At 51.0% G+C, this 26,565-nt stretch overlaps 1 protein-coding gene across 2 annotated transcripts in view; it reads left to right on the top strand.

Moving 5' to 3' along the window:
• Positions 1 to 1,579: 1,579 nt before the first annotated feature.
• gpm6bb (glycoprotein M6Bb) overlaps positions 1,580 to 26,565 on the top strand; it is a 47,728-nt gene continuing 22,742 nt past the window's right edge. For both annotated transcript variants that reach the window (XM_056289428.1, XM_056289429.1), the window contains exon 1: positions 1,580 to 1,766. In XM_056289428.1, coding sequence (XP_056145403.1) covers positions 1,763 to 1,766 — 4 coding nt within the window. In that variant the 5' untranslated portion in view covers positions 1,580 to 1,762. The remainder of the gene's footprint in view (positions 1,767 to 26,565) is intronic.

The raw sequence follows: 26,565 nt of genomic DNA, 5'->3' as shown, positions 1-26,565 counted from the left end.
TGCTGCCACCCCACCATGTAATGCAAAATAAGAAGAAAAAACAAGAGATATGTGCTGATTTTGGTCATGTTAGTGGTCAGGCCAAACAATAATAAACACTTCATGATAACCTCTGTGGCGGCACGGTGGCGCGGTGGTTAGCGGGGTCGCCTCACAGCAAGAAGGTCCTGGGTTCGAGCCCCGGGGTAGTCCAGCCTTGGGCGTCGTCCTCTGTGTGGAGTTTGCATGTTCTCCCCGTGTCTGTGTGGGTTTCCTCCTGGGGGCTCCGGTTTCCTCCCATAGTCCAAAGACATGTAGGTCAGGTGGATCGGCTGTACTAAATCACCCCTATGTGTGTGTGTGTGTGTGTGTGTGTGTGGGCCCTGTGTGACGGCCTGGCGGCCTGTCCAGGGTGTCTCCCCGCCTGCCGCCCAATGACTGCTGGGATAGGCTCCGGCATCCCTGCGGCCCTGAGAGCAGGATAAGCGGTTGGGATAATCGATGGATGGATAACCTTATTGATCTCGGACAGTTCTTAGAGCCGGCCTTACAGTCATATAGGCCCTTGTGTCTAGACAGGCTTGCATCCAGATGTTTCATTCCTCCACCACAGCGCTGTCTGCAGATACCGTCACTACCATGCAACAATGAGGGAGACTACAGAAATGGTGTGACTTCTCCGTGACTTCAAATGGCCATCTTAGTCATTCGCATTCAGGTGTAGCGAATCAGGTCTCCTCCCTTTTGAGTGCACAACTGTGTGACCCGCAACCGCATTTAAATCCGGAGAGAATAGGACGCGTTTTAAAAGATGACATTTCACTGTTTGAAAAAGCCCGGTTAGCCCTTATTCATTAGCTTGCTAGCTCGACTAGCTAATCCTGCAATGAATATATGTCACTGTTAATCACCTAATGCGGGGGTGTCAAACTCCGGGCCTCGAGGGCCGCAGTGTCTGCAGGTATTTGTTGCAACCGTGCACTACACCGCCTGGTTTAACTAACCAGCTCACCTCCTGGACCAACGAGGGACAGGAACTAGTTTAATCCGGCGATGTAAGTGCACAGTTGCAACAAATACCTGCAGACACTGCGGCCCTCGAGGCCTGGCAGTTTGACACCCCTGACCTAGTGAGTAGCGGAGGGATGGGGAGGGTGGGGGGAGGGACTTTTTTTTGTATTTGCTGCAGCTGTTGTGCACCATTAATACGCGATATGTTATATTCATCTAATATCTGTTTTGCATTAAGCGTCTGTTTCTGTTTTGCACCCTGTGGTTTGTCTTTTCCGTTTGTTGTGTGCTTGAAAAACGAGCCCTGGATATCGTGTATGCTACATGCACCAGCTAACTGCTCCAATAAAACCTACATTTAAAGGAAAATAAGGGTCCTGCTGCAGACCGTGAGAGCCGGGTGCAGGCCACGTCGACCCGGGACACAGATGAAACTTTCCCAGTGTCCCCGGTGAGGATGATGAGGAGGATGATGAGGAGGAGGAGGAGGAGGAGGATGATGTAAATAAAGGGGACGAAACGCGAAGGGAGCCGTCCACCCACCGGTTAATCCCATCGGCGGTGACGTCACCCGCTCTCCAAAGGGACCCGGCGCTGGCTGGCTTGTCGGCGGACCGAGCGAGCGAGCGCGCGCGTGTGTGTGTGTGTGTGTGTTTTGTTGCGTTCGCTGCGCATCACCGGACGCAACAGACCCGCTTGCGCAATTTCGGCTCAACTTTTCCGCGGATCGCTAAACTTCGGGGGAGAGCAAAGCGAAACTTCGGGGGAGAAAATGGGTAAGTTTTTGTTTTTCTTTTTAAAGATTTCGCCGACCTTTGGTGGGGGGGGAGGTGGGGGGGGGAATCGTCTCGATCGCGAATGTACTTTTTCGTTGTCGGGACACCGAAAGCCGGTGTGAGCGGCGCGTCTCCGGCGGCGCTGAGAGAAGGACGCGACTTTGGCGTTTTACCCCGAACCAAGCCGCCGTGCTAGCGGACGGGCATGGGGGGGGGGGGGCAGGTAGGCTGGTGGGGCAACTTGTGAGGAGAGATTAGCCAGATAAAGCTTTAAGTCTCTAGGGATTTCTCTCACCCCCCCCCCCCCCCCGCAGCCTCGCTCGGAAGGCTGGGGCACGGTGGAGCCGATAAACCCCGGATCACTTCGCCGTCGCGGTCTATGCGCACTTTCAGTTGTCTATTACAGTTGGTTTGCTCAGCGCTGCTGTGCTTCACAGATGGGATGGGATGGGGATGGGGGGGGGGGGGTAAAAGTCGTCCCGGGGTAGCTCGCCCCCCCCCCCTCCCGGGGGGTCGTTGTTGCGGGTCTATCGGTTTGATCGGTTTTGATTGGGGGGGGGGGGTCCGTTTGCTTTTGTACGTCGGCGGAAATCCCGTCAAATTTACATCGAAACGACGTCGCCGAGCTCGCGCCAAGCCCGGGGGGTTCCTACTCGCACGAGCCTTTATTATTGTTGTTCGCCACATTTTTGGTGGCGTCTCGCGCTGCCGACGAGCCGCCGTCGGTTTCGTGCCGCCGTGTAACGAAGTGCGTGTCTCGAGTCAGAATGTGCCGTCGCAATTAGCCCGTTCGATTAATCTCGTGCGAGATTCGCGCTGACGCGAGCTGGAGGGATTTGAATTGGGGGGAGGAGGGGGGGGAGACGGTTCCCCCCCCTTGCGCAAATGTGTTTCCTGCCCCGGTCCCAAGTGTCGGCCATCTGTGTTCCCACCCGGGATGTGCCTGCAGGAGCGGGGCGCTCATATGGACGCTCCGTAACTTCTAGCTGACTGGAGGCTCCGAGACAGTTAGCAGGATGTCGGCCAGATGGGAAGACTCGAGGCTTCGGCTCGCACCCCCAACTCTTCCTGTGTGGACCGCAGACACCCCGGGTTCAAATAATAAGGGCTCCATAAACCCTGCTCACTGTAGATCCAAGTGGGGGTGCTTTTGTTGTTGTTTTGTTTTGGGGCTGTTGGTAGCTTGCACCCTCAGCTTGGATCTTCAGGGTACATACCCCCCCCCCCCCAAAAAAAGCCTGCTGGGTGCAGCTGAAGCTAAAGGAGAATACTCGCGGACCGCAGACACCCCGGGTTCAAATAATAAGGGCCCCATAAACCCTGCTCACTGTAGATCCAAGTGGGGGTGCTTTTTTTGTTGTTTTGTTTTGGGGGCTGTTGGTAGCTTGCACCCTCAACTTGGATCTTCAGGGTACATACCCCCCCCCCAAAAAAAAAGCCTGTTGGGTGCAGCTGAAGCTAAAGGAGAATACTCGACAATGCGAGAATGTGCATCGGCCCTCATTAATTCATCCTGAAGCACAGTGGAGCCTTTGTGCTCCTAATTTGGAGCTGCTCCTTTGTGCGACTTCGGTCGCTCTTAACGTAGAGGGAAGTTCACTGAATTGCAAGTTTCGGAGCAGACGCCCCTGCGAACTAATTCCCCGTCCCCCCCTCCCCCGTCCCCTCGTCCCCCATCTCATGGAGGATATTGCCCTGCGTGGCAACTTGACCATTGTCCTTTGTTCCAAGTGCTCATGGCAGGGCCTCCAGAACAGCAGCTCTCACCTGTTGGCATGGCAGTAGTCTGTCATGTCATCATGTCGACGAAACGATGATGAGCAAGTAGAAGACTCATCCAAGGAGACGAGACCCTTGTAAAAAAAAAAAAAAAAGAAAGGGGGGAAAAAAAGGCCACTTGTTGGCTGTGATTAATGAATTTCTTGTGATAAGGTTGAGTTGTGTGACTAGTGGGTAAGGGGACTCGCTCGGATTGCTGCGCCGAAGCTTATCGTGTAACTGCGCCGTGATCTGTTGTGGTCCACATGAAGGCACTTGGAAACTATTTAAAGTGGATTATGTGGAACTGTGTGGACGGAATAGTTTGGGCCCAAAACAAACAGGATGTCTCGAAGCTGTTTGTGTGCGAGCGGCGCGGAGGATTGGGGGCTGACGATGTCCCTCGGAGGTTATATAACTAATCAACTGTCTGATTTGATTTCATGGTGTCTTTTGCCTCGGGGACAGGTCACTTTTCCCCCATAGAGGGTTGGTTCTGCGGCCCTTTAGCGAGCCGTTTAAGAGCGCATCTGTCTGCGTGTGTGTACGTGTGAGAGGTGTGGGTGGGTAATTTGGCTGCAGACTACTGGGCTCGGTGCGGTTCCTAACTCAGCATGTCATCCCCCCCCCCCCCAATACATTGTTGACCTCCGAGTGTTAGTCCAGCAACAATTACCGACCCACCCATGCGGCGTGTGGCCGTCGTTGAGGCCCCGAATAACCACGACACAAGCTGAACCGTGCGACGATCATACTCGTTGCGCAAGAGGGGCATGGGCGGGATTCTGCGTACGCCGAGAACTCATGGCGCTTCTTTTTTCGTTGCAGAAAGGCCGCTTTAAACTTTAAAACTTTCTAATGGATGCAATTTCATTATATGCTGGCCAACATTCAAGACTGTCTTGTGACTGAAGCTACCACCCACTCGATACAGCACATTATGGACTTGACTGTGAACAGTCTCCCTGTTCTTAAGAGCCAGACCCTGAAAAATGACCCTGGTGGGGGTTTTTTTCTCCCTTCTGTCCTCTGTCTTAACCGTAGTGAGGAAAGTTGAATGGGGTGAAGGTCTACTGTAAAAGTTGCGTCATTGCCTCACAGCTCCTGGAGAAAGAGGAAATTCATCATCACTGGCAGCTAGAGTGAATAAGGAAATTGTAAGACGGTCCTCTGATTAACCATGCTATGGATTCTTTTTTCTTCACCTGAAATAGGCCTGTTAGTCTTCTTTAGTCGTGGTTTTCCAGGTGCCCCTTGTCATTGTACAGTCTAAACCCGGTGCCACGTCTCGTTCGTCTCCTCTCCTGATTCTAAAACGGACTTTTTGACCCGTCGGTGAAAAGGTTGCCTTTCTTTCGACCATCATTGTGCGACTGCTTTGTTTGCCGCTATCCTTTTAAGACTCTTCTTCTTCTTCTTCTTCTTCTTTTGGCTTGTTCCCTGTTTCTCAGGGGTGGCCACAGCAGATTTTTCAGTTTCCGTCGGTACCCTGTGAGGACACAGCACCGATGGCGGCCGTTGTTAACCCGGGCCTCGACCGATCCGGTATGGTCTTGTCGGTCCGCATACTGATTTGGCAAAATGTTACATCAGATGCCCTCCCTGACACCACCACCGACCCTGCGGACGGGGTGTCACTATCCTTTAAGAGCGATTATGACAAAAGTGAAGGAAGCATGCCTCACGGGTGCTGTAACCGCTCTGCACCATGCATGCCTGTACACCCTCATCTGATCCAGGGCGTCTGGAATGTGTCTTGATTTATTTTGGACGCACTTCAGAAATGATTGTTGCCACAAAGACGTATAGCAGACTGCACGAGCTGCAACCCTGCACCCTGAGTCCGTGGAGAGGAAAGACCCGTGACTGGCCAACATCAGCGGAGGAGGGGAAAAAGTGTTTTCCGTGTCGGGAGTCAGCCGCTTGTCAGCCGACGTCTGAGCAATAACAGAGAGTGAGATAATGTTTCCCCTTGCTTTTCGTTTCGAAGGTTCAAGGTGAACTCGGTCGGAAGCCATGTGTTGGAGCGTGCATGTGTTCCTAGGAGAGATACAGGACACAAAGAGGACGAGTCGCCGCAGAGATGAACTGGAAAATGCAGACTTATAGATGCTGGGCTTTGCTCGTTTGTGTTCGGACCGAAGGCCTCTCCGGTTTCAATGTTGCTCTGGATGGGCCCCTCGCCTTGTTCTCATACTTGAACTTGGGTCAGTTCTTTAGCCAACTTTGAACAAGGAACACACACACGAGTCAAAATTTGGTTATGCAGTTACCTCCAAATAAAGGAGGAGCCAACTTTTTATCAGGGCCGAACAATATATAGTTTCAGAATTCACTTGTTTTGCCCTTTAACCTGAACCTCATCAATGCTAGTGATGGAGCTCTGAAAGTTCAAAATGCACGTTTCTTGTGAAGTTATGCAACAGAACTCCTTTTTTAGGGGGGGGGGGTTCCCCTTTTTATCCCCAATTGTACCTGGCCAATTACCCCACTCTTCCGAGCCGTCCCAGTCTCTGCTCCACCCCCTCTGCTGTTCCGGGGAGGGCTGCAGACTACCACATGCCTCCTTCGATACATGTGGAGTCGCCAGCTGCTTCTTTTCACCTGACAGTGAGGAGTTTCGCCGGGGGAAGATAGCACATGGGAGGATCACGCTATTCCCCCTCAGTCCCCCCCCTCCCCTCCCCTCCCGAACAGAGGAGGCGCTAGTGCAGCGACCAGGACACACATACCCACATCCGGCTTCCCACCCGCAGACACAGCCAATTGTGTCTGTAGGGACGCCCGACCAAGCCGGAGGTAACACGGGGACTCGAACCGGCGATCCCCATGTTGGTAGGCAACGGCACAGACCGCTACGCTACCCAGACGCCCCAGCAGAACTCCTTTTAGTTCTTTAATATTACAGTACAGATGGCAAATATTGCATGTTGATTTTCCAGCCTTACTTTTTTATAGAGCCCTTCCACATTTTCAGGGCAGTTTTATCACGACAACATTTTCTATATTCATGGGTTGGCAGTCACAGGATACGCTGAATATCGGCGATAATGAGGTAAGCTAGTCGCAGTCATAATTAAATGATTTCTGGGCCTCTTTCCATTTGGCATAGGTTCTGAGGTGGCGAAGGAGGCCCATGCGCTCGCATGATCTCGGCATCTCCCATACGAAACCACTCCAGTTCAGTCAGAAGACCTCTGCCATCTCATGCTTTTCTCCCCTCGCCACTTTGCCACCTCCCAATTCCCCCTCCAGCCTCTCATGCGGTCTTCCTCGCGCCTCTCTCACCCCCCCCCCTCTCCTCTTCGACGCATTCTTACCTCTTCTGCCACCTCTTTTTTTTTCCGCCTTTCCCCTCTCCCTCACTCGCGGTTGTTGATTGTGTGCTACCAGTGCAGCGGGTCCGCCAGTCATGTTAATTTGTTGAGTTTAACAAGTCCTCCGATAACAAAGAGCACCATTGTGTATTGTGACACGCAAAGATAGGAATAGAAGTTCCTGAGTGGGGATGCTTGCTCAAGCATGCTCCTTGGCTGTCACTTTCGTTAAGGGCCCATTCACTGCTCCACAGAAGGCATGTGTGTGTGTGTGTGTGGGGGGGGGGTGGTGGTGGTGGTCAGGTGTTGAGTGATTCAGAAGGTTTACCCCTTGAGAGCCGCCCCCCCCCATGTTAAAGAGATGTCACGTTGCCACATGGTTGAAACAGAATGACATTGAAATAACTAAAAATGCCCCCCCCCCGATATGGAAACGAGCAACACCCTTCAGACGAGCTGTGAGATGAATACCGTGGAAGTGTTTTTAAACTTAAAGTCGAGCTCTCGCTCCCATCGGCAAACCTGCTGAGGGGGGGAAAAAAAAATCCCGTTATTTCTGATGGTATTCGGACCTTTTCTTGTAAACATTTGAAAGTAATTGGTTGCAGAAAGTCTCTTCCTCTAGTATGGGCGGCATCACCGTCCGTGCGGAGAATAGTGGATGTTTGTCAGTGGAACAACAATCTGTATCGTAGATTTTGTCCACAACAGAACGATTGTTCTAGAGGGCCAGTGTGAAATAATGGATCGGAAAAGCAAGCGGAGAGGCTCGACCTGTAGCCAATGGGCATTCACCCACTCAATGAACAGGCATTCTGCTCTGCTGCATGGCTCGCTGCCGTCCAAATCAAACTGCACCTCTGCACCAAAAAACCCCCCGTTGTATTTCAATAAACCCCCCTCCCCTCCCCCCCCGTATCACACGAATAGAGGACATTGAGTCAATACCGATCAATAAGCGAACCTTAACTAGATTAACCCACTTTTTGTTGCCGGCCTTGGGTCGGCAACTAAACCGACTGTAATGGATTCGGCACCGAAAAGAGACATTTCCCAAGGTCAGAAGTACGAGTTTAATGCCGTTTTCTGTATGAATCCATACGATGGAGAGATGGGGGAGGAGGGGGGGTCAATGCTATAACCACCTCTTTATTGTGATATTACTGCCGTTAGGACGGACCCTGCCTCTTTGGGGGGGGGGGGTCAGGATGTGGGCCGGAGGATGGAAGCGGGTCACTTGATTGTGAGGAGAGAACAGCTCGGCCTTCAACAAGACCCACGAATTCTTCTCTATTCGGCATAAGTTGCCCGTGCGCAGATGGCGTGGAGACTGCGCTGTGATACCCTGACGGCAATAATCTGAGCAATTACTGTGTAAAGTCTTTAACCAGACCGTCCTTGTTCTGACCAACTTTTTTCTTTTTTTTTTCGCTTAAAACCGCAGCTCCAACTTGCTGGCGTCGCCCAGGTTTCTTGCGTTCGCCTCTTCCGTTGTGATGAACCATTTAGGCGTATGATATCGGCTCGGATGGAAACATCGCTGAGAAGGTGGAGCGTGAAGAACTCGTCGGAGCTCGCAGGCAATCCCCTCCAAGGTCATCTGCAGGCAGCGAGCGTGTGCTTTCAGATTTCTTTGGTCTACTTTTGAGCTGTGGGAGCAGCGCCGGACTGCTAAAAAGGGACCCTGCAGGGTTGAACTGCTGGCCGCGCGCCCGCGGAGCCCATTCAGCGCTCCACAGATAGGTCTTTGTCCTCGGCTCTTTTACGCAGCTGCTAAACAACGGTAAGACAAAAGCATCTGGGGTACCCCTCAACACCGACGAAAACGGTTCACCGTGTGAAGAACTGTGCCGGGGAGCCTCGCGCCATTCGCATGCAGCCGGAGGCTGCGCTCGAGATGTCTTCAGCGGACTTTTAAACGCCAACCCCGAGTAACCCTCTTACACCGCTTGCTTGCCCTCCACCATCATCTCAACGTGCAAGGAAAAAAAAAGCCTCTTATTGATCCAGTATATGTGAAACGACACCGATGCTGTGTGTGAGATAGCGAAACAGACAAAAAGCTGTCCACACACACACACATGGAGGATATCGTCCAATGCCAAGCGAGCCCACCGCCAGCACGCAAATTCACGCCCCAACGATGACCTTTTATTCTTGTAAAGGAGCAGCTGTCAAAATGAAAGACAAGTCTCTCTCACAATTCTGACATCCCAACACAATTACACAGACAAACTGCTCACAATGTGCGCATGACTCCTCCGTAGCCAAGTCGCGGTGACGGCGCTGCACGTGACGCCGCGGAACCCGTGTCGGAGGCCGCCGGCCGTGTAAGACGCGCCGTCCAGCGGGGGGGGGGGATCGTCGTTTTGGCCCAATTAGATACCCGAGTGAAAGTTGCATTGTCTCACTTTTTTATTTTTTCCTCCTGCAGAGAGAGGCTCGACAGGCACGAAAAGGCACTTCTGCCAAGCAGATGAAGATCTGGACTGGCTGAGTGTTTTCCCAGATAAAGCGACAGCTGCAGGAAACCCAATAGCTCGGGGAGAGTTCCGAGGGGGGGGGGCGGGGGGAGGCCGTTTCCCTCGCAGACGGACGGTTCGGCGACTTGAGAAAATGGGGTTTAAAACCTGCGTGACAGTGTTTCGTCACACGATAAGCGATCAAGCAGATCCCGTATCACAAATCAAACGCGTTCAATTAACCAGAAATCATAGATTTACTAAAGGGGGATAATGCCGGACGCTAATGTCGTTACCATGCGTCTTGGTTGGGGGGGGCGAGGGGAGTGGGGGGGGGTCAGTTCGGCGGTTTAGGTTCATTGCAGAAGCGAGAGGTGAAAACGTCAAGGTAGGGCCTTCGCAGAGCGCCGAGTCGGGGGGGGGGGGGGACGGCGTTACCGGTGTGCAACAACTTCAGGGCAGAGGAAATCCCGCCTGTTTGTGTCTGAAAACGGCTCGAGCCCGTAACTGCAATAAAGGAGCAGGGCCGAGCGGTTGGCAACGAGACTTTTCTATCTGCACCGCCGAGCGGCCTCGTAAGTCATGTTAGCTTTCCACTCCTATGCTATTAGAAGCGAACGCTGCAACAATAGAGTAGCCAGAGCTGAAAATGGGGGGGGGGGGGAGTAATGTTATAAAAGAGAGAGAGAGAGGGAGGGGGGGGAGACATCTGGAATAGACAGAACAAGTGGTTTACCACATCTCTCTCTCATAGGCCTGGAAACCTGGACCGTGAAAATGCTTTGTAGAGTCAGACTGTTATGATGAAGCGGAGTAACTACATGCACATGAAATATCTGACTCAGAGCTTCCCCTTCTCTGTGCCATGCTTCTGCTGCAGGGAGAGAGAGGGGGGGGGAGAGAGAGAGAGGGAGAGAGAGGGAGAGAGAGAGAGGGGGGGGGGAGAGAGGGGGAGAGAGGGAGAGAGAGAGAAAGAGAGGGGGGGGGAGAGGGAGAGAGAGAGAGGGGGGGCGAGAGAGAGAGAGAGAGGGGGGGAGAGGGAGAGAGAGGGGGGGGAGAGAGAGGGAGAGAGAGAGAGAGAGGGAGGGGGGGAGAGAGAGAGAGAGGGGGGGAGAGAGAGAGAGAGAGAGGGAGAGAGAAAGGGAGAGAGGGAGAGGGGGGAGAGAGAGAGAAAGAGAGAGGGAGAGAGAGAGGGAGAGAGGGAGGGAGGGAGAGAGAGAGAGAGAGAGAGAGAGAGAGAGGGGGGGGGGAGAGGGAGGGAGAGAGGGGGGGGAGAGAGAGAGGGAGGGAGAGAGGGGGGGAGAGAGAGAGAGAGAGAGAGAGAGAGAGAGAGGGAGGGGGAGAGGGGGAGAGAGAGGGAGAGGGGGAGAGAGAGGGGGAGAGAGAGGGAGGGGGAGAGGGGGAGAGAGAGGGGGAGAGAGAGAGCGAGCGAGGGAGAGAGAGAGAGAGAGAGAGAGAGAGAGAGAGAGAGAGAGACTATAACTCTTCAGCTTCAGAGCCCCTCCTCACTTCTGTTGGACTGTATCGACGTTTTTGGGTCCGTTTTGTCTCAGCACACACTGAAATATGTTTCTTTTTATTTACCGCGTCCAGAAGGTGTCTAAGCGATGGCTTAAGCGTCCTGTCGTGATCGCAGGAAGAGGGGGGTGAAAGGCGCGCTCGTCTGCCAAGAGAGCGTTGCGAAGGAACGGGGAGAAGAAAACTGGCCGCGGCAACTGGAATTTATAAAAGATAGGAGGGGTTTTTGTTTTTTTTAAGCAGCTCTGTGGGCCGAAGCATCGGGGAACTCGACGGATATATGAACGGCCCTGCGAGCTTTCAATTGAGAGAGCGGTTTTGGTCAGACTCGAACCCCCGATACCGTGACTTTTATGGCCGCATATGCAGTGTGCATCACATTCCACCGAGGGAGGAACAGAAAATGTTAAATCCACAGCTTTGCACCCTGGCTATGATATTGTGCACACTGACAAAAAGTTGTCGAAGCGTCCTGTCTGTGATTTGTCCGTGGGTGTCCCCCCCCCTCCCCCCCCCACACAGGTCAGGCGGTGGACAGCGGATACCGTAGTCACTACCGGGCGGACCCGACTTAGTCATTCGTGAGGAATAGCAGTAATCATGGTTCAGATCACTTCCCCGAACCCGCGAGCCAGACAGGCACGTCCCTGCTGCCTGGAAATGCCCGTGTCAGTAGGGCCCTATGAAATCCATTTAATTTATCCCTAAATTCCTTTTTATTTTTCCCATTTTCGCCCATCCAACCCGTCCGTTATCCGAGCCGCTTGTCCCGCTCGCAGGGCGGCGGGGGTGCTGGAGCCTACCCCAACAGTCATTGGGCGGCAGGCGGGGGAGACACCCTGGACGGGCCGCCGGGCCGCCGCACAGGGCCGACATTCATACCCAGGGACACTTTAGCACAGCCGGTTCACCTGACCTGCATGTCTTTGGGCTGTGGGAGGAAACCGGAGCCCCCGGAGGAAACCCACGTAGACACGGGGAGAACACGCAAACTCCCACACAAGAGGGGGACGACCCCCAAGGTTGGGCTACCCCGCGGAGCTCGAACCCGGGACCTTCTTGCCGTGAGGCCACCGCGCTAACCCCTCTGCTGCCTTTTTCCGTTTTCTCCATTTTATTTACCCCCCCCCCCCTCTTCATTTTCTATTTTTCCATTTTCAGTTTTCTCCATCCATCCATTACCCAAGCCGCTTATCCTGCTGTCAGGGTCACAGGGATGCTGGAGCCTATCCCGGCAGTCGTTTATTTATTTTTCCCAGATTCATCTTTTCACTCGTTTTTACTCTATAAAGATTGCGTAATTGATTTACAACAATAAAAACAAAAGCAAAATGGCCGTGTCTTGGGTTTTTCGACGTAGGTGTGATGCTGGTCATTTTGACTATCGTTTTATTTTCTATGCCGTGCAAAAAAAACAACCCCACCTGCGTTTACTGACCGGGGACACCGTGATGTGCATAAAGACACAGAAGACCCCCTCACAGACAGACAGACAGACAGACAGACAGGCTTTCTGTGAGGTAGAACGACGGATGGTCTAAGGACAAGCTCGAAGGAAGTTGAATGAGTTCATCTGGATTCGAGTTTTATTGAGAGAGAGAAGCGTTTCATTATCATCTAAGTGACGTGTCTGTGAATGTTCTCATTCATCCAGGTCATGGTTGTCCAAAGGAGTTGAATCAAGTGCAGCTGGACTTGGTATATATCCGGGAAGACGTTTCGCCTCTCATCCAAGAGGCCTCCTCGGTTCGTGCCTTTCTGACTAGCAGAAAGGCACGAACCGAGGAAGCCTCTTGGACGAAGAGGTCACTTAGATGATGGTGAACCGTATCCGTCAACAAACGGCGTGTCCGGACGAACTGATTCAACCTTCTTTGATTTTCTGACCTGGACCATCGAGCCCGCATGAAGACACGAGGACAAGTTACTTAAAACTCCTAATATATCTTCATACAATTTTGCAATTCTCCCAAGTTCCGCTCACTGTTTATGTCTGAAATTGGTTTCTATGTTTCCATTTGGTGATCCCGTCCCGTCCCTGCTTTAGGTAACGGTCGGAGTCTTGTTTCCTTCCAGGATCCAGACCCGGGATGCGGGGCTTAGGGACACATGTTGGGCCCGGTGTCTGGAAGAACAATGGCATTAAAGCGATCTGTGTGCTGGCTGCTCTGTTGTCATAGCGTCGGAGATGAATCTTGACAAAGTGGGTCTTGGCTGGCCTGCCTAGCTGTTGAGTTGCCTTGGCTGGACTGAATGGACAGCCCCCCCCCCCCCACCACCCCACCCCACCCCCACCAGGCTGCAGAGGCCTGGGAGATCACTGCTAGAGGGCTAGAATAGGGTAAACTTTGGGGTCAGGGGTGAAGTGGTTGATGCTGTGAAACAGAACACAATAGTGCGAGAGAGAGAGAGGGGGCGAGAGAGAGGGGGGGGGCAGCTGGGAAAGAAAGAGGAGAGGGCGTGTCTGGGTAAGTGGGGGGTTGTTCATGGGAAGCCCCCCAAGATTAACTCGAGAGTCTTGTCTGCTGTCTCCATGTCTCCGGGTTTCATTATGTCTCTATTGTGTGTGTGTGTGTGTGTGTGTGTGTGTGTGAGTGTGAGTGTGTGAGAGTAGCAAAATTAAAAAAAAGGACCCTCTCCAATTTAATGGTATTCACTGGCCCAGCAGCTGGAGCGTGGGAACTCCGGGGTTGTGGGGAACCTCCCGGGCATGTGGGTCTCGTACGTTAACGTGGGCCCTGAGAGGAAAGTTGTTGCACAGGCAGACGTCCGAACCCCATCAGACGGACGCCGGGCGGCTGCGCTGTACAGTCGTTCACGTTCGTGCGTTTGCCGACCAACTTCTTCTTCTTCTAGTTTGCCCGCAGCCATGTACGCAACGCCTCCAAGCCGCTGAGATTAGGCCCGGCGGCGTTGTGCCGCTTCTCGTTGCTGATTTTCGGTGGCTGATACGTCCCGTTTTGAAGAGAGCACGTTAATTATGTCGTGGATAATCACCCTGCTGAAGAGCGACGTCCTCAGCAAATCCATGAACGGCTGATGAATAGTACGGGAGCAGCCAGTTCTGTCTAGAATAAATGTGCTTATTTAAGGTGACTGCTGTCTTTGCCATAAGAACAGTCAGAAGCCAGACAGAACTAATACCCTGTTGGGCTGAATGGTGATGGGGGGGGGGGGGAATTGCAGTATTAGTTTTTACCCAATTGTATTTGTCTATTAAAGAATAAAACGTAGTCACGTAATGCCGTGCCATAAATGCAGCTTTTAGCTTTCAAAGCTCCATTTGGAAATCATTCATCAATCCAGCAACGATTAGGGTGATTTAAGAGGGGAAATAGCAGTTGTCCAAGAAGTCATTAAATAAGTCGAAATTATATTATTCTTCAGATGTGCTGGCATATTTTTCCCTCAGGAGGACTCGTAAAAAAAAAAAAAAGCAGACCTTGCTAGATCTTGGTTTTCTAGCGAGACTTTAAGCCCAACGCTGATGCGTGGCGATGAGACTCTTGCACGTGTGCTATATATGTGCGATGGCGACTCTAAAACGACCTCCTGTTCAGCCCGGATACCCTTTTAATTCCTCTATGCAACGGACTACCGTCGCCCAAGTAACCGGCAAGCCGGTGAACTTAGTATTAAGCTAAATATAAAAATGCTTAGGGTGAGAGGTATTGTATTTAAGGGATTACCTACCCTATGGGAAGACCTCAGGAGAGATTTATTTTTACCCTCAGTGTCGTCCAGCACCAACGAACGACATCTGCTTCAAATTGTAATTGTAATAGGTGTGCTTTGTCAAGACGATTCATTTGCTGGCGAGTTGGTTTTTACAATCTTCAGTTAATGAACCTTTGTTTGGAAGCAGGACGGCTTCATCTGCAGGGCTGCGGTGTGGAATGAGCTGGCCTCTCTCGAGATGCAGAGCGGAGGGAACAGATTGAGTCAGATTAGAGGGACGTCTACGCTGCAGGGGGCCACGATTATATGAGTCTCCTCTAGAGGAGCTCTGCCCTCAGGCTATGAGCTCCTCTAGAGGAGCTCTGCCCTCAGACTATGAGCTCCTCTAGAGGAGCTCTGCCCTCAGGCTATGAGCTCCTCTAGAGGAGCTCTGCCCTCAGGCTATGAGCTCCTCTAGAGGAGCTCTGCCCTCAGGCTATGAGCTCCTCTACAGAAGCTCTGCTCTCAGGCTATGAGCTCCTCTACAGAAGCTCTGCTCTCAGGCTATGAGCTCCTCTACAGAAGCTCTGCCCTCAGGCTATGAGCTCCTCTAGAGGAGCTCTGCCCTCAGGCTATGAGCTCCTCTACAGGAGCTCTGCCCTCAGGCTATGAGCTCCTCTACAGGAGCTCTGCTCTCAGGCTATGAGCTCCTCTAGAGGAGCTCTGCTCTCAGGCTATGAGCTCCTCTACAGAAGCTCTGCCCTCAGGCTATGAGCTCCTCTTAGAGGAGCTCTGCCCTCAGGCTATCCCTCAGGCTATGAGCTCCTCTAGAGGAGCTCTGCCCTTAGGCTATGAGCTCCTCTAAAGGAGCTCTGCCCTCAAGACTACGAGCTTTAGAGGAGCTCTGCCCTCAGACTATGAGGTCTAGAAGAGCTTTAGAGGAGCTCTGCCCTCAGACTATGAGGTCTAGAAGAGCTCTAAAGGAGCTCTGCCCTCAGACTATGTGGTCTAGAAGAACTCTAGAGGAGCTCTGCCCTCAGGCTATGAGGTCTAGAAGAGCTCTAGAGGAGCTCTGCCCTCAGACTATGAGGGTATGAATCGGACACCTTAAGAGTTGTAGGTACATTGTAAAACAGTCTAACTTATGTTTCCATCTTCAGGGCCAAATGTAGTTTGGTTTGTTTTGGAGAACAATTGGGGTTTCTGTAATCATAGCCCTTCTCATGTCCAGATTACAATATGAGTTGAAAAATGGAATGGAAAATATTCATTCGAAAGTGCTTTCATTGGGCTCTTGTATACCAGAGGAACTATTGAATGAGTTCCATTGACCCATGTGGGAAATGTAATATATATTATAGCCGCTTTTCCTCATAACCTATTTTTATGAAGAAAACGTGTATACTTATTTGAAATTCCTTGGCAAATGTTTTCCACAACATACATCCAGAGTATTAGAAACCCTTGTCTAATGTCATCTTAATTGGATGTTGGAGAGGTACGTGCATACCGCAGCCCGCTTTGCTGGCTTGGGAAGTGTGGCTCACCGCAAATGCTATAAGGGCCCCTTTCAGACCAGAAAAATCATTAAAAAGTTTCATGTGCCCTTGCATCTGACGGAACAACGTGAAATTATGGAGAGAAAAAAAAAAACAACATTCCGACCTTCTCACAAAAAGCAATCTACCCAGTGGTGTTCGAGAACAACAGATGTATAAACCTCTACAGTGATTTCTTTTTCACTTTCTCCCTCATGTTCTTTTGTCTCTCCTTATCTATCCATCTCTCTTATGTTATCCTGGCCCAGAATCATTCTCCTGATCCCCGCATTAAAATGATGAAACTCATATTCTTAAGGATTTGGTGTTGTATTGTTTTTCTGTCCAGCCAGTGTTCCTCGAGCCGTGGTTGCAATTCCCGAGGAAGAGCAGGAAGTCTAGGTAACGCGAAGCATTTTGCTTTTTCCTCCCACTTCAGCTCTTCACAGCTGAAACCACGGCGTCTGTGGCAGTTCCAGGGAGTCCGGGGGTTGTTCAGTCACTTTTTAAAGGAAAAACATGGCTGCCAGGCATCTCTGAGTATTGGTCCTCCTCCAGACGTAACACAATAGCAGCACAAACATGCAATTTAAGAAGTGCTGAGTTGGATATCCTCTGTGTTATTTAGTCAAACACTTGCAATTACTCGAGAGAAAATTCCAGCGAGGGAATAATGCAACGGAAGATACTGGGAACGCCAAACCATAAAGCGTATCTGTATTGGGGGTTGGTTAGGAAAAAATGGTAACTCAAGGTTTAGAATTATGCATGCGTGCAAGATGTTGTAGGTGGAATTGAAAAGATTTCCTATGGTTTCCTATTGGGATGGTTGAAATAATGTAACAATAAGACTGGGTCAGAACCTAGTATGCGGCTGGACCGTGTATGGCCATTGTTCAAAATTGGAAAAAACTGGCCAAGTTTATTACAGGGGTAGTCAGTGGTGGTGTCTATAATGTGAACTCCTGGATAAGTGCTATTTTCTGTAGTGGTCCCAGTAATCCACCCACCCATTGTCCAGACCGCTCATCCCGCTCTCAGGGTCGCGGGGATGCTGGAGCCTATCCCAGCAGCCGCTGGGCGGCAGGCGGGGAGACACCCTGGACAGGCCGCCAGGCCATCCCGGGGCCGGTCCCAGTGTTGTTAAAAGTGTACTGAAGTAGCATATGGGATGACACGGTTAGGCTACGTTCGAATAAAAAAGGGCTAATGCTGTTGCAAGAACAATACTTTTCACTCATTTCACAGGGTGTTTGATTTGAAAGGGAACTTAATGTAATTGTAATTATAACTATTATAATTATCGGTTAACTCCCCGTCCTTTTTCATCCGTGTCTATCTGCCGATGTCTTGTTTTTCGAAGGGCACATCTCAAGTCTCTTATTTGCATCCATGTTTCCCTCACTTGCGCCTTGTCCTTGTAAGCCCCCCCCCTCCCCCCGCATGGACAGATGTAAACCCATGCAAGGAGAGAAGTCGTTGGTTGGCTGACCAATCGTGTAACTTCAGCGACGGTCGTTGGTCGCTTGTCGCAGCGGCCGATCCGTATAACTTGATCACTCGGTCACGGACATTCGTGTCTGAAGGGCTGGCCCACTGGTCCGGTCCAGCCGAAAAGGACCCCGTGTGTGTCTGTGTGAAGCTATTTAGTCACCAGCCAACTGACCCTTGGGTGATCCTCAAGATCTTTGGTGGGCGCTCAATGGTTAAAGGAAGGGGCTTATGACCAGAATGTCCTCACTTTGAGTCCGTGGAGCAGCTGGTAAACACTGCGCGAGGCAACTAAATGACCGAGGAGCTCCGTGTCCATGGCTTATTCCACGGCCAGTAGGGGTAGACTCGGCATGTAAACATGCTGAGCAAGGACCGGGTGATATAATTGGTGGAATGACGCGAGTGCTGGTGGAGAAAATCCCTGAAACTAACCCATTAGATATTCAGCTAGATATGTACAGCCTGTTCCTTATGAGATTTCCCGAGTTATTCACAATGGGCAAACATGATTTTTAAAAGGGAAAATGTTTTCGGATAATTTGTTCTTTTCCCCCCATATACATCCGCGGGCCAGGGATTCGGGGATTTTTCCATTGTTTACGGCCTTCAGTCTGACTTTGCAAAAAGAAAGTAATTGCCTCGTAAGTTTGCCTATTGTGGTTTGTTCACTCTCTCCACATATTTTGCTGTAATGAATGAGGACAGTGACTTTTTAATGGCTTATGTAGTTTTTCTTGTGTACAAGAAGGCATTCTCTCCGGGGGACGTTACCGAGGGGCCCCAGATAGCATGCTCGGTGATTATTCCGGTTTAAGTATGACTGCTGCGGTGGCTTGAAAGCGTAATTGCTGACTTTGATCTCGGTGAAAGTCTGTTTCGCGTAAGTAGAAAATAGAAATTCAGCAACTTGTCCGTGTGTGCTGAGAGACATGTTGGGCGGAAAGGAATCACAATGAACTTCTATAGTCGTGTTCCTGTTTAGGCTTGTGTCGTAAATGGGTCATCAAACAGTTAATGGATCTGTTTAATGGGTTTTGTAGATCAGCGCTGCTCTGAACAAATCAATGGCTTACATTCAGCACGCCGAACATGAAGTGGGGAAACCTGCAGCACGTTGACCTGTGAAGTGGGCCCGCATCAAAAACTAGGTCACCGATCGAGTTAGGTTTAGGAAAGAATTCAGGGAGCCATGACGAGAGTAAAATGAAGTTGTTGCATGCGATATGTAGACCCGCATTTGCACACAAAGACACAACCTGAGCGGGGGGAGATTGGGTATCTCACTTTCTCATGCTATATATGTTCTTTGTTCTCACTGTCCAAGTCCAACACATTACAAAGGTTATATTAAAAGGTTAGTGTCATTTTTACATATTAGAACTGTAAACAAAAGTAAAGTTGCTGCAATGCATTTTTCACTGTTTATAGGTCTCAACTCCGTTTTGAGGCCTCTGTAAGACTGACATAAGCAAATGTGACACCATTAGCAAGAAGATTAGACATTGCAAAATAATGATGCCAAATGCTTGTCTACAGATTGGATCCGCCGCAAAACCTGATGAAACGATTTGCGTCACGCAGTTTGGAAACTTCAAGATATGTTATCTCAGCACTGCGTATCTCATTTTTCAAGTCACCACCACATCTCCCTGTTCTCTTCCAGACGATTACACAAGCGACAAGAGGTTGAATGTGGGTCTCTGCAAAGTGAGGCAATGCTTATGCGAAATGAAGTTCGTTCCTCCAGAAATACCGCCGCTTTTGTCCACAGGGGCGCACAAAGTCAACAAACCCCCCCCCCCCCCAGCCTCCTTATAGCAGCCCTAAGAGCGATGATTTGGAGGTACGCTTTCCTTTCTTTTGATGATTTTTCTCCAGAAACTTCAGATTAAGTTCCCCTCCATCCAGCCTGCACATGTGCACCCCACCTCCTCGACTCGGTAGGTCCTGCTCGGTGTAAGGTGTTGGCTTGGCATGGGGAGGGCGCTCTCGCGGGCTGTCGACGGCGCATGAGAATGGCGGTCGGATTTTGGGCTTGGGTCCATGAGAATTCCTTCCTCTGTAAGGGGGTGGGTCTGCAAGGGTGACTGAACACCGAGGAGCATTCAAGCCCCAAGTCTCACGGCATTAAAAAGACCGACCCACAATGAAGTCCCCTTCATCTGTCTGGGCTCAATCATCATTGATTTTTGTGTCGCTGACAAGTGGGACGACACTGTCTCCTGACATGCCCCGCTTCACCATCCATGCGTAAGGTGATTTTTCTTCTCACTGGCATTCAGCCGCTCCACAGTATTTTGGGAACGCTGTGAGTCGTTCCGTCTTCCGAGGGAGGATTCCCTCGGTTCGCGTGACAGGCCGAACTGTTGTGATGTTGCGTTTGCGGCCTCGAAAGCCCTCGAGAAATGGAGAACGCTGCATAGTGACATGTGATTTTTGGTCAGGCGAGCTAAGCCCCTCGCTTCTGAACGTACATTTTATGAACTTCAATGAACTTGCTGTTCGGGAATCCTGTTTTCGTTAGTTCCTGTTGCTATGTCCGAGTAATTGTCAAGATAAGGTCCATTTCTATTATGGGTTTGTTTAACTCGAGTGTCATATCAACGGGGTAAACAGACCGGCCCGACTGCGGTTAACTCCTCTGAGCCAACGTGTGCCTGTTGATGGTTTCTTTATTCAATTGAAAGTGTGGTTTTTCTGTGAGGCTTAATCCACTTGAGACACCCTCCGAAGGCCGGTTCAGGGGTTTGGGGAAAAGGAATAAAAACACAATTCCCTCCAGTCTCTCCGGAGAGCAGGAAATTGTTCCATATTTTTCTCAACAACTTTCCAGCACCGTACGCTGCATTAAAGCCTCTCTCCCCCCTTCGGTCTTAGCGGGCTGTCGTGGTGGATCGTTGCCGGTCCTCGTTTTGTGAACGGTTTGACCTTGGAAATGGTTGGACAGCGCTTAAAAGTGTAAACTCCAAGGTTTATGCTACGCAATTTTGTTCTTCATATACCACCAAGAGGGAGAAGCGAGAAAGTTTTGCCATTTTGAAATATTGACTCGGGGGGGGGGAAGAAAACCAGCCTCGAAATTGGCGTTCATCGGGATTCTGTCAGGATGAAATGGTCATGAGGAGGCGGATGATGTCTGTGGTCTGAGCTCAGAGGTGCGTAGAAGCAACGGTTGGTGGGCGTTGAAATTCGATTTGCTTTCAGCAGCGATCCCACGTTGTGGAAAGAAGAAAGCCACTTGATTTTTGTCATTGTACAGTTACAAGGAAATTTCCATCCATCCGTTATCCGAGCCGCTTATCCTGCTCTGTGTCATGGGGATGCTGGAGCCTATGCCAGCAGTCGCTGGGCGGTAGGCGGGGAGACGCCCACGACAGGCCGCCAGGCCATCATAGGGCCCACACACACACACACACACATTCACAATTTAGTACGGCCGATTCACCTGACCTACATGTCTTTGGACTGTGGGAAGGAACCAGAGCACCCAGACAGCACGACCCCCAACATTGGGCTACCCCAGGGCTCAAACCCGGGACCTTCTTGCTGTGAGGCGACCACGCCAACCACTGTGCCACCATGCCACCCACAATGAAATTTGTCCTCTGTGTTTCAACCCATCCTATTGTATAGGAGCAGTGGGCAGCTGCAGCGCCCGGGGACCAACTCCAGTTCTTCTTTCCACTGCCTTGCTCAGGGGCACAGGCAGGAGTATGAACCCTAACATGCGTGTCTTTCTGATGGTGGGAGGAAACCGGAGCACCCGGAGGAAACCCACGCAGACGTGGGGAGAACATGCACACTCCACACAGGAAGGACCCGGGACGGCCTGGGGTTCGAACCCAGGACCTTCTTGCTGTGAGGCAACAGTGCTGACCACTGGGCCGCCGCGCCGCCGTTCTCACACCGTTGCATTACACGGTGTTTTGAAATGTAGGTGTGTTTTTCTTGATCATAGTGACAAAAGCAACCAAGTACATGGGATGGAAGATGGACGTCGAAGGAACTTAGCAGGTACGAGCCTCTGGGTTCAAGCCCCCTCGTGCCAGCGAACGTCTAGCTTGTTAAAGTTGTCTTGAGAGATGGTTTCAAATCTCGACCAGTTCCAAGGACGCGAATGTACTACTTACCGTGACCTCTGACCTCCTCGCAGAAGCGGCGCAAAAAAACCCAGTTTTGTCATCGATTAAGCAAAAACAAAACATAGTGCGTGCTCGAAGACTTTGTATTGTAAAACAACGCGCTCGACATCCGGGTCAGCGAGGAAGGATGCTGCCGTCCCCTTCAGGAGCGGACCCACGGGTTCCTCTGGTCTTGTAGGTGTTTCGGAGGCTGTGCCCGTCGCTGTCCCCCAGACCCGAATGACTAAAGTCACTTCTTCTGACATAACTAATACCTTCCAATCCAAACAATTGTTATTTCATTATGCTCCAGATCCCCCACCCCCCACCCCCCTTCCCCCCATCTGTGGAGATTATGTCAACTGTCCTGGTGTTTTACAGTCCCGACGGTAAAAAAAAAAGAAAAGCTTGTCGATTGGCGTAGCGTTTGCTGTTGTGAGAGCCCACCTAAGTTCACTTCCCTGACCCCCGAGGACCCCACCCCCTCACTCCTGCCCCCCCTCCCCCACCACCACCGCCGCAGCTTCCCCCCGCCTCCTGTCCGAGGTCTGGTATCCGTGAGAAGACCCCACTCCAGCAGAGCTCCCTGCTGAAAGGCCGGTGTCTCATTAGCATGCCTCTGGGGTATCCTGACTCCGCGTCTGCCAAGCAAACACGGCTAAAGCCCCTCATCTCCGTCTCCCTCACTGGGGGGGGGGTGTGTTTCTTTCTCATCATCCCTCCCTCTGTCTGTCTGTCTCTGTTTGGTCACCTCTCTCTCTGTTTGGTCACCTCTCTCTCTCCTCCCCCCCCCCCCTCTCTCTCTCCATTTGATCACCTCTCTCTCTCTCTCTCTCTCTCCATTTGATCACCTCTCTCTTTCTCTCTCTCCCTCTCTCTCTCCATTTGATCACCTCTCTCTCTCTCTCTCTCTCTCTCTCTCTCTCTCTCTTTCTCTCTCTCTCTCTCTCCATTTGATCACCTCTCTCTTTCTCTCTCTCCCTCTCTCCATTTGATCACCTCTCTCTCTCCCTCTCTCTCTCCATTTGATCACCTCTCTCTCTCTCTCTCTCTCTCTCTCTCTCTCTCTCTCTCTCTCTCTCTCTCTCTCTCTCTCTCCATTTGATCACCTCTCTCTCTCTCTCCATTTGATCACCTCTCTCTCTCTCTCCATTTGATCACCTCTCTCTCTCTCTCTCTCTCTCTCTCTCTCTCTCTCTCTCTCTCTCTCTCTCTCTCCATTTGATCACCTCTCTCTCTCTCTCTCCATTTGATCACCTCTCTCTCTCTCTCTCTCTCTCTCTCTCTCTCTCTCTCTCTCTCTCTCCCCCCATTTGATCACCCCCCTCTCTCTCTCTCCATTTGATCACCTCTCTCTCGCTCTCTCTCTCTCTCTCTCTCTCTCTCTCTCTCTCTCTCTCTCTCTCTCCATTTGATCGCCCCTCTCTCTAGTTTTCTCTCTCTGTTTAATTGCTTCTCTCTCTTTCTATTTGGTCACTTCTCTCTCCCTTTCAATGTTTGGTCCTCTCTCTCTCTCTCTCTCTCTCTCTCTCTCTCTCTCTCTCTCTCTCTCTCTCTCTCTCTCTCTCTCCATTTGATCACCTCTCTTTCTCTCTCTCTCTCCTCTCTCTCTCTCTCTCTCCATTTGATCACCTCTCTCTCTCTCTCTCTCTCCATTTGATCACCTCTCTCTCTCTCTCTCTCTCTCTCTCTCTCTATTTGATCACCTCTCTCTTTCTCCTCTCTCTCTCTCCTCTCTCTCTTTCTCTCTCTCCGTTTCCTGCTCTATCCACCTCTCACGGATCTTCTGGCATCCCTTCTCGCTCTTCCCCCACTTTAATCAGCTCCATCTCCCTTGTTCACTTCCCCGATATTTCCAGCCTTCCTTTTTTTTCTTGCTCTCTCATTTTCTGTTTTGTTAGTATTTTGTTGATGCTGGTTCCTCTGTTGTTTGGATAGGCCCGGCAGGCTGCAGGGAGGGAGGGAGGGAGCGGTGACCTGTCCCTCTTTCCTGTGTCCTTCTCTGCCAGTTAGAAGTCACCAGATGGAGGGAAGGCAGCGGTCAGAGGTTTCTAATGTATGCCACAAAGGCAGGAGGCATATGGTGCAAGTCAGAGGATGAAGCCCCCCCCCCCGATACCCCTCCACCCATCTACACCCCCCCCTCCCCGTCCTCTTTGCACTGCAGTTAAATGGGAAATAGAGGGAGGTGATTGTGTGCTGACATGCTTTCTGCCCGAGGACTCTCCTCTCTCTCTCTCTCTCTCTCTCTCTCTCTCTCTCTCTCTCTCTCTCTCTCTCTCTCTCTCTCTCTCTCTCTCTCTCACATACACACACACACAGTATAGAGTAGGGCTTTCATCCACTGTGCCAACCCAAAGTAGGGGGTCCCTACTCTCCCACACACACACACACACACACACACACATCCCCGTCTCTGATGTAACAAGCCCATTCTCACCAGGCAGCCCCTCATTGCCATTCATGGTGTCACTCCATCCCACCCCGAGACAGACCGAGACGCCTCAGAGGAGGGAGTGTCTTTTGGGGGCGGGCTGTGGTTTTGTGTGTGTGTGTGTGCATCTCCATCCGCATGTGTGCTCGTGTCTGTCTGTATGTGCGTGGTTAAAGGGACAAATTAATTTGTCAGAACCCCACCAAAAAAAAAAAAAAATCACAATACAGCCAGATGCTCAATCCTCCCGGCGAAACTGGGTTTTTAAGTGATGTATAGATGGCTGGGACACGAGGTTTGCTGGCAGCGTCCACCGAACTCGGTCCAACCCCATGTGACGAGCCCCGCGTCTCGGGAGAGGAACCATGGTGTACCCCATAGGAGCTGAGGAGCTGTGACTCCGTCAATAACAGCAACGCCGAAAGAACAAACAATGAGGCGAGAGCGATATAGCGGGGGAGAGCGCAATATAGCGGGGGGCGGGGGGCGGGGGGTGGCTTGGGGAGAGGAAATGTGCAGTAAAGGAAGAGAGCGAGCGAGGAAGGAAGAGAGCAAAGTGGGGATAGGAAGAGGGAATTTGCTGAAAGGAAGCATTTTTGTTGGACGGGATAAAAACAGCCATGGAAACTACATCAGGAGAAAACCAAGAGCAGAGCCGGCACAAAAGAGGTACCGACGAGCGCCCACAAAAGGCCAGTTTAGTTCTTTTCACTGCTTTGTTTACTGGGCTTTGAGGCTACTTGAACAAGCTTGGTTTCACACCACACAATCAGTGTAGATTTTTGCCCCCCCCCCACCCCCTCCCCATTACAGCTTTACTGATTTGCTGCAGGCTGCATCAGCTCTGTGTGCAGAACTGTTGATATTTCAGTTGCAACGCCCTGCATCATTAAACGCCCGCTAAGCGCTGGACGTAGTTGAGGGCACAGACTAAGTGCGCTCTGCTTCTTCTTCTGCCCGTGCTGTAATCTAATTTGCCGCCGTCTGTGGGACATTTCCTGCAGCCCGTGCTCCTGCAGCATGGGAGAAATGTGTTGTGTGGTCACCCGGCGAGACCCGGTACCGGCTTCACCGTTAGGGACAAAGCGGGCGCTACAGCATCGATAACGAATCGCTCGATGCTCGGGGTGTGTTTGAATTGTTGGGGATCGGTATTTAATGGGGGCGGGGGGGGGGGGGTAAGAGGCTGGCAAGGACAAAGACTGATGCATTGACAGCACTTGATACAGCACGCAGCAAGCCCCGATGATTATCCGCACCATGCAGAAAGACCGAGTAAGCAGGAGAGAGAGACAAGTGACACCGCCGGAGGCATCAAACGCTCACGTTACCTCCCAGTGGGGTTGTAAACATGCACATGAGATTGTCAGGAGTCATTGATTTCCCTCTGCTCATTGCGCTGTTTTACGGTGTAAATGCTGCTGTGGTGTTCTGTGATGCTAATTAGTTGATTTATCATTAACTCGCTGATACGTCCGTAGGATGGCAGAGGCACCGTTTAGGAAAAGTTCCTTTTTTTTCATTGTGACATTACTTGAGCTGTGCAAAGGTGCTTGCTCCAAAAACCAGTTGGAGTATAGGTTGTATACTGGTAAGAATTTGGTGATAAGATTTGCGTCACGATTAACAGTTCAAGAATATTTTTTGATATAATACCACAAACACTGCAACAGATGGCAATATTTTGTCACAATTTTTGCAAAAATGTCACAAACAAAACACCGCCGTAGGCATAAAATGAGGGTAAGCAGAGCCATAGCTAGCATAGCACTGGCAACGCCTGCTGCTGTTGCGGTTCTGTGCAGCCCTGTTACAATACTGCCACCTGCTACCTAGTGGTCAGAGGTGTGCACTACACGATGAAGTCGCGCCGCTGCCGTGGCTTTGAATGTGATATTAAGAATTGATTCAGTGTTTTTGAAAAATTGATAAAATATTGTGAAAGACAATATCGCGATACTGTATCAATACTTTCCTGCACCCCTGGGGTACACCAATGCTTAAAAAACTAGCCCTATAACGGCCTGGCGGCCTTGTCCAGGGTGTCTCCCTGCCTGCTGCCCAATGACGGCTGGCGTAGGCTCCAGCTTCCCCTCGACCCTGACAGCAGGATAAGCTGTTTGGATAATGGATGGGTGGGTGGATAGTACAGGAAATGGGACTTCTGAAAGTACGGTGGGTGACTTCGGTGCTAGCTTGACAAAATAAGGCAACTATTTTTAAGACGAGATTATCCGTACGATAGAGACGCTGAGTGATGAAAATAAAGCGATGGTTTTTCCTCATAGCTGGTTTCTGGAATGGAGCATCTCGTTTTTGGCTCTGTGTAGTCTAACTGGGGCTTGTCATCTCTTCTCCCGGGATGGCCGACTGTCTTCTGATAGCGCCGTTGGCAGCACCACACAAGAAAAGGGGCTCAGTGCACTTTGTTTAATACCCTCCCCTTGATTACCTAAAACATCACACCACATATGTTCACATAGTCCCCTCCGCCCGCCTC

The sequence above is a fragment of the Lampris incognitus genome, chromosome 11 (assembly GCF_029633865.1).
Source record: "Lampris incognitus isolate fLamInc1 chromosome 11, fLamInc1.hap2, whole genome shotgun sequence".
NCBI classification, from domain to species: Eukaryota; Metazoa; Chordata; class Actinopteri; order Lampriformes; family Lampridae; genus Lampris; species Lampris incognitus.
This window is presented reverse-complemented; position numbering and strand designations above follow the sequence as displayed.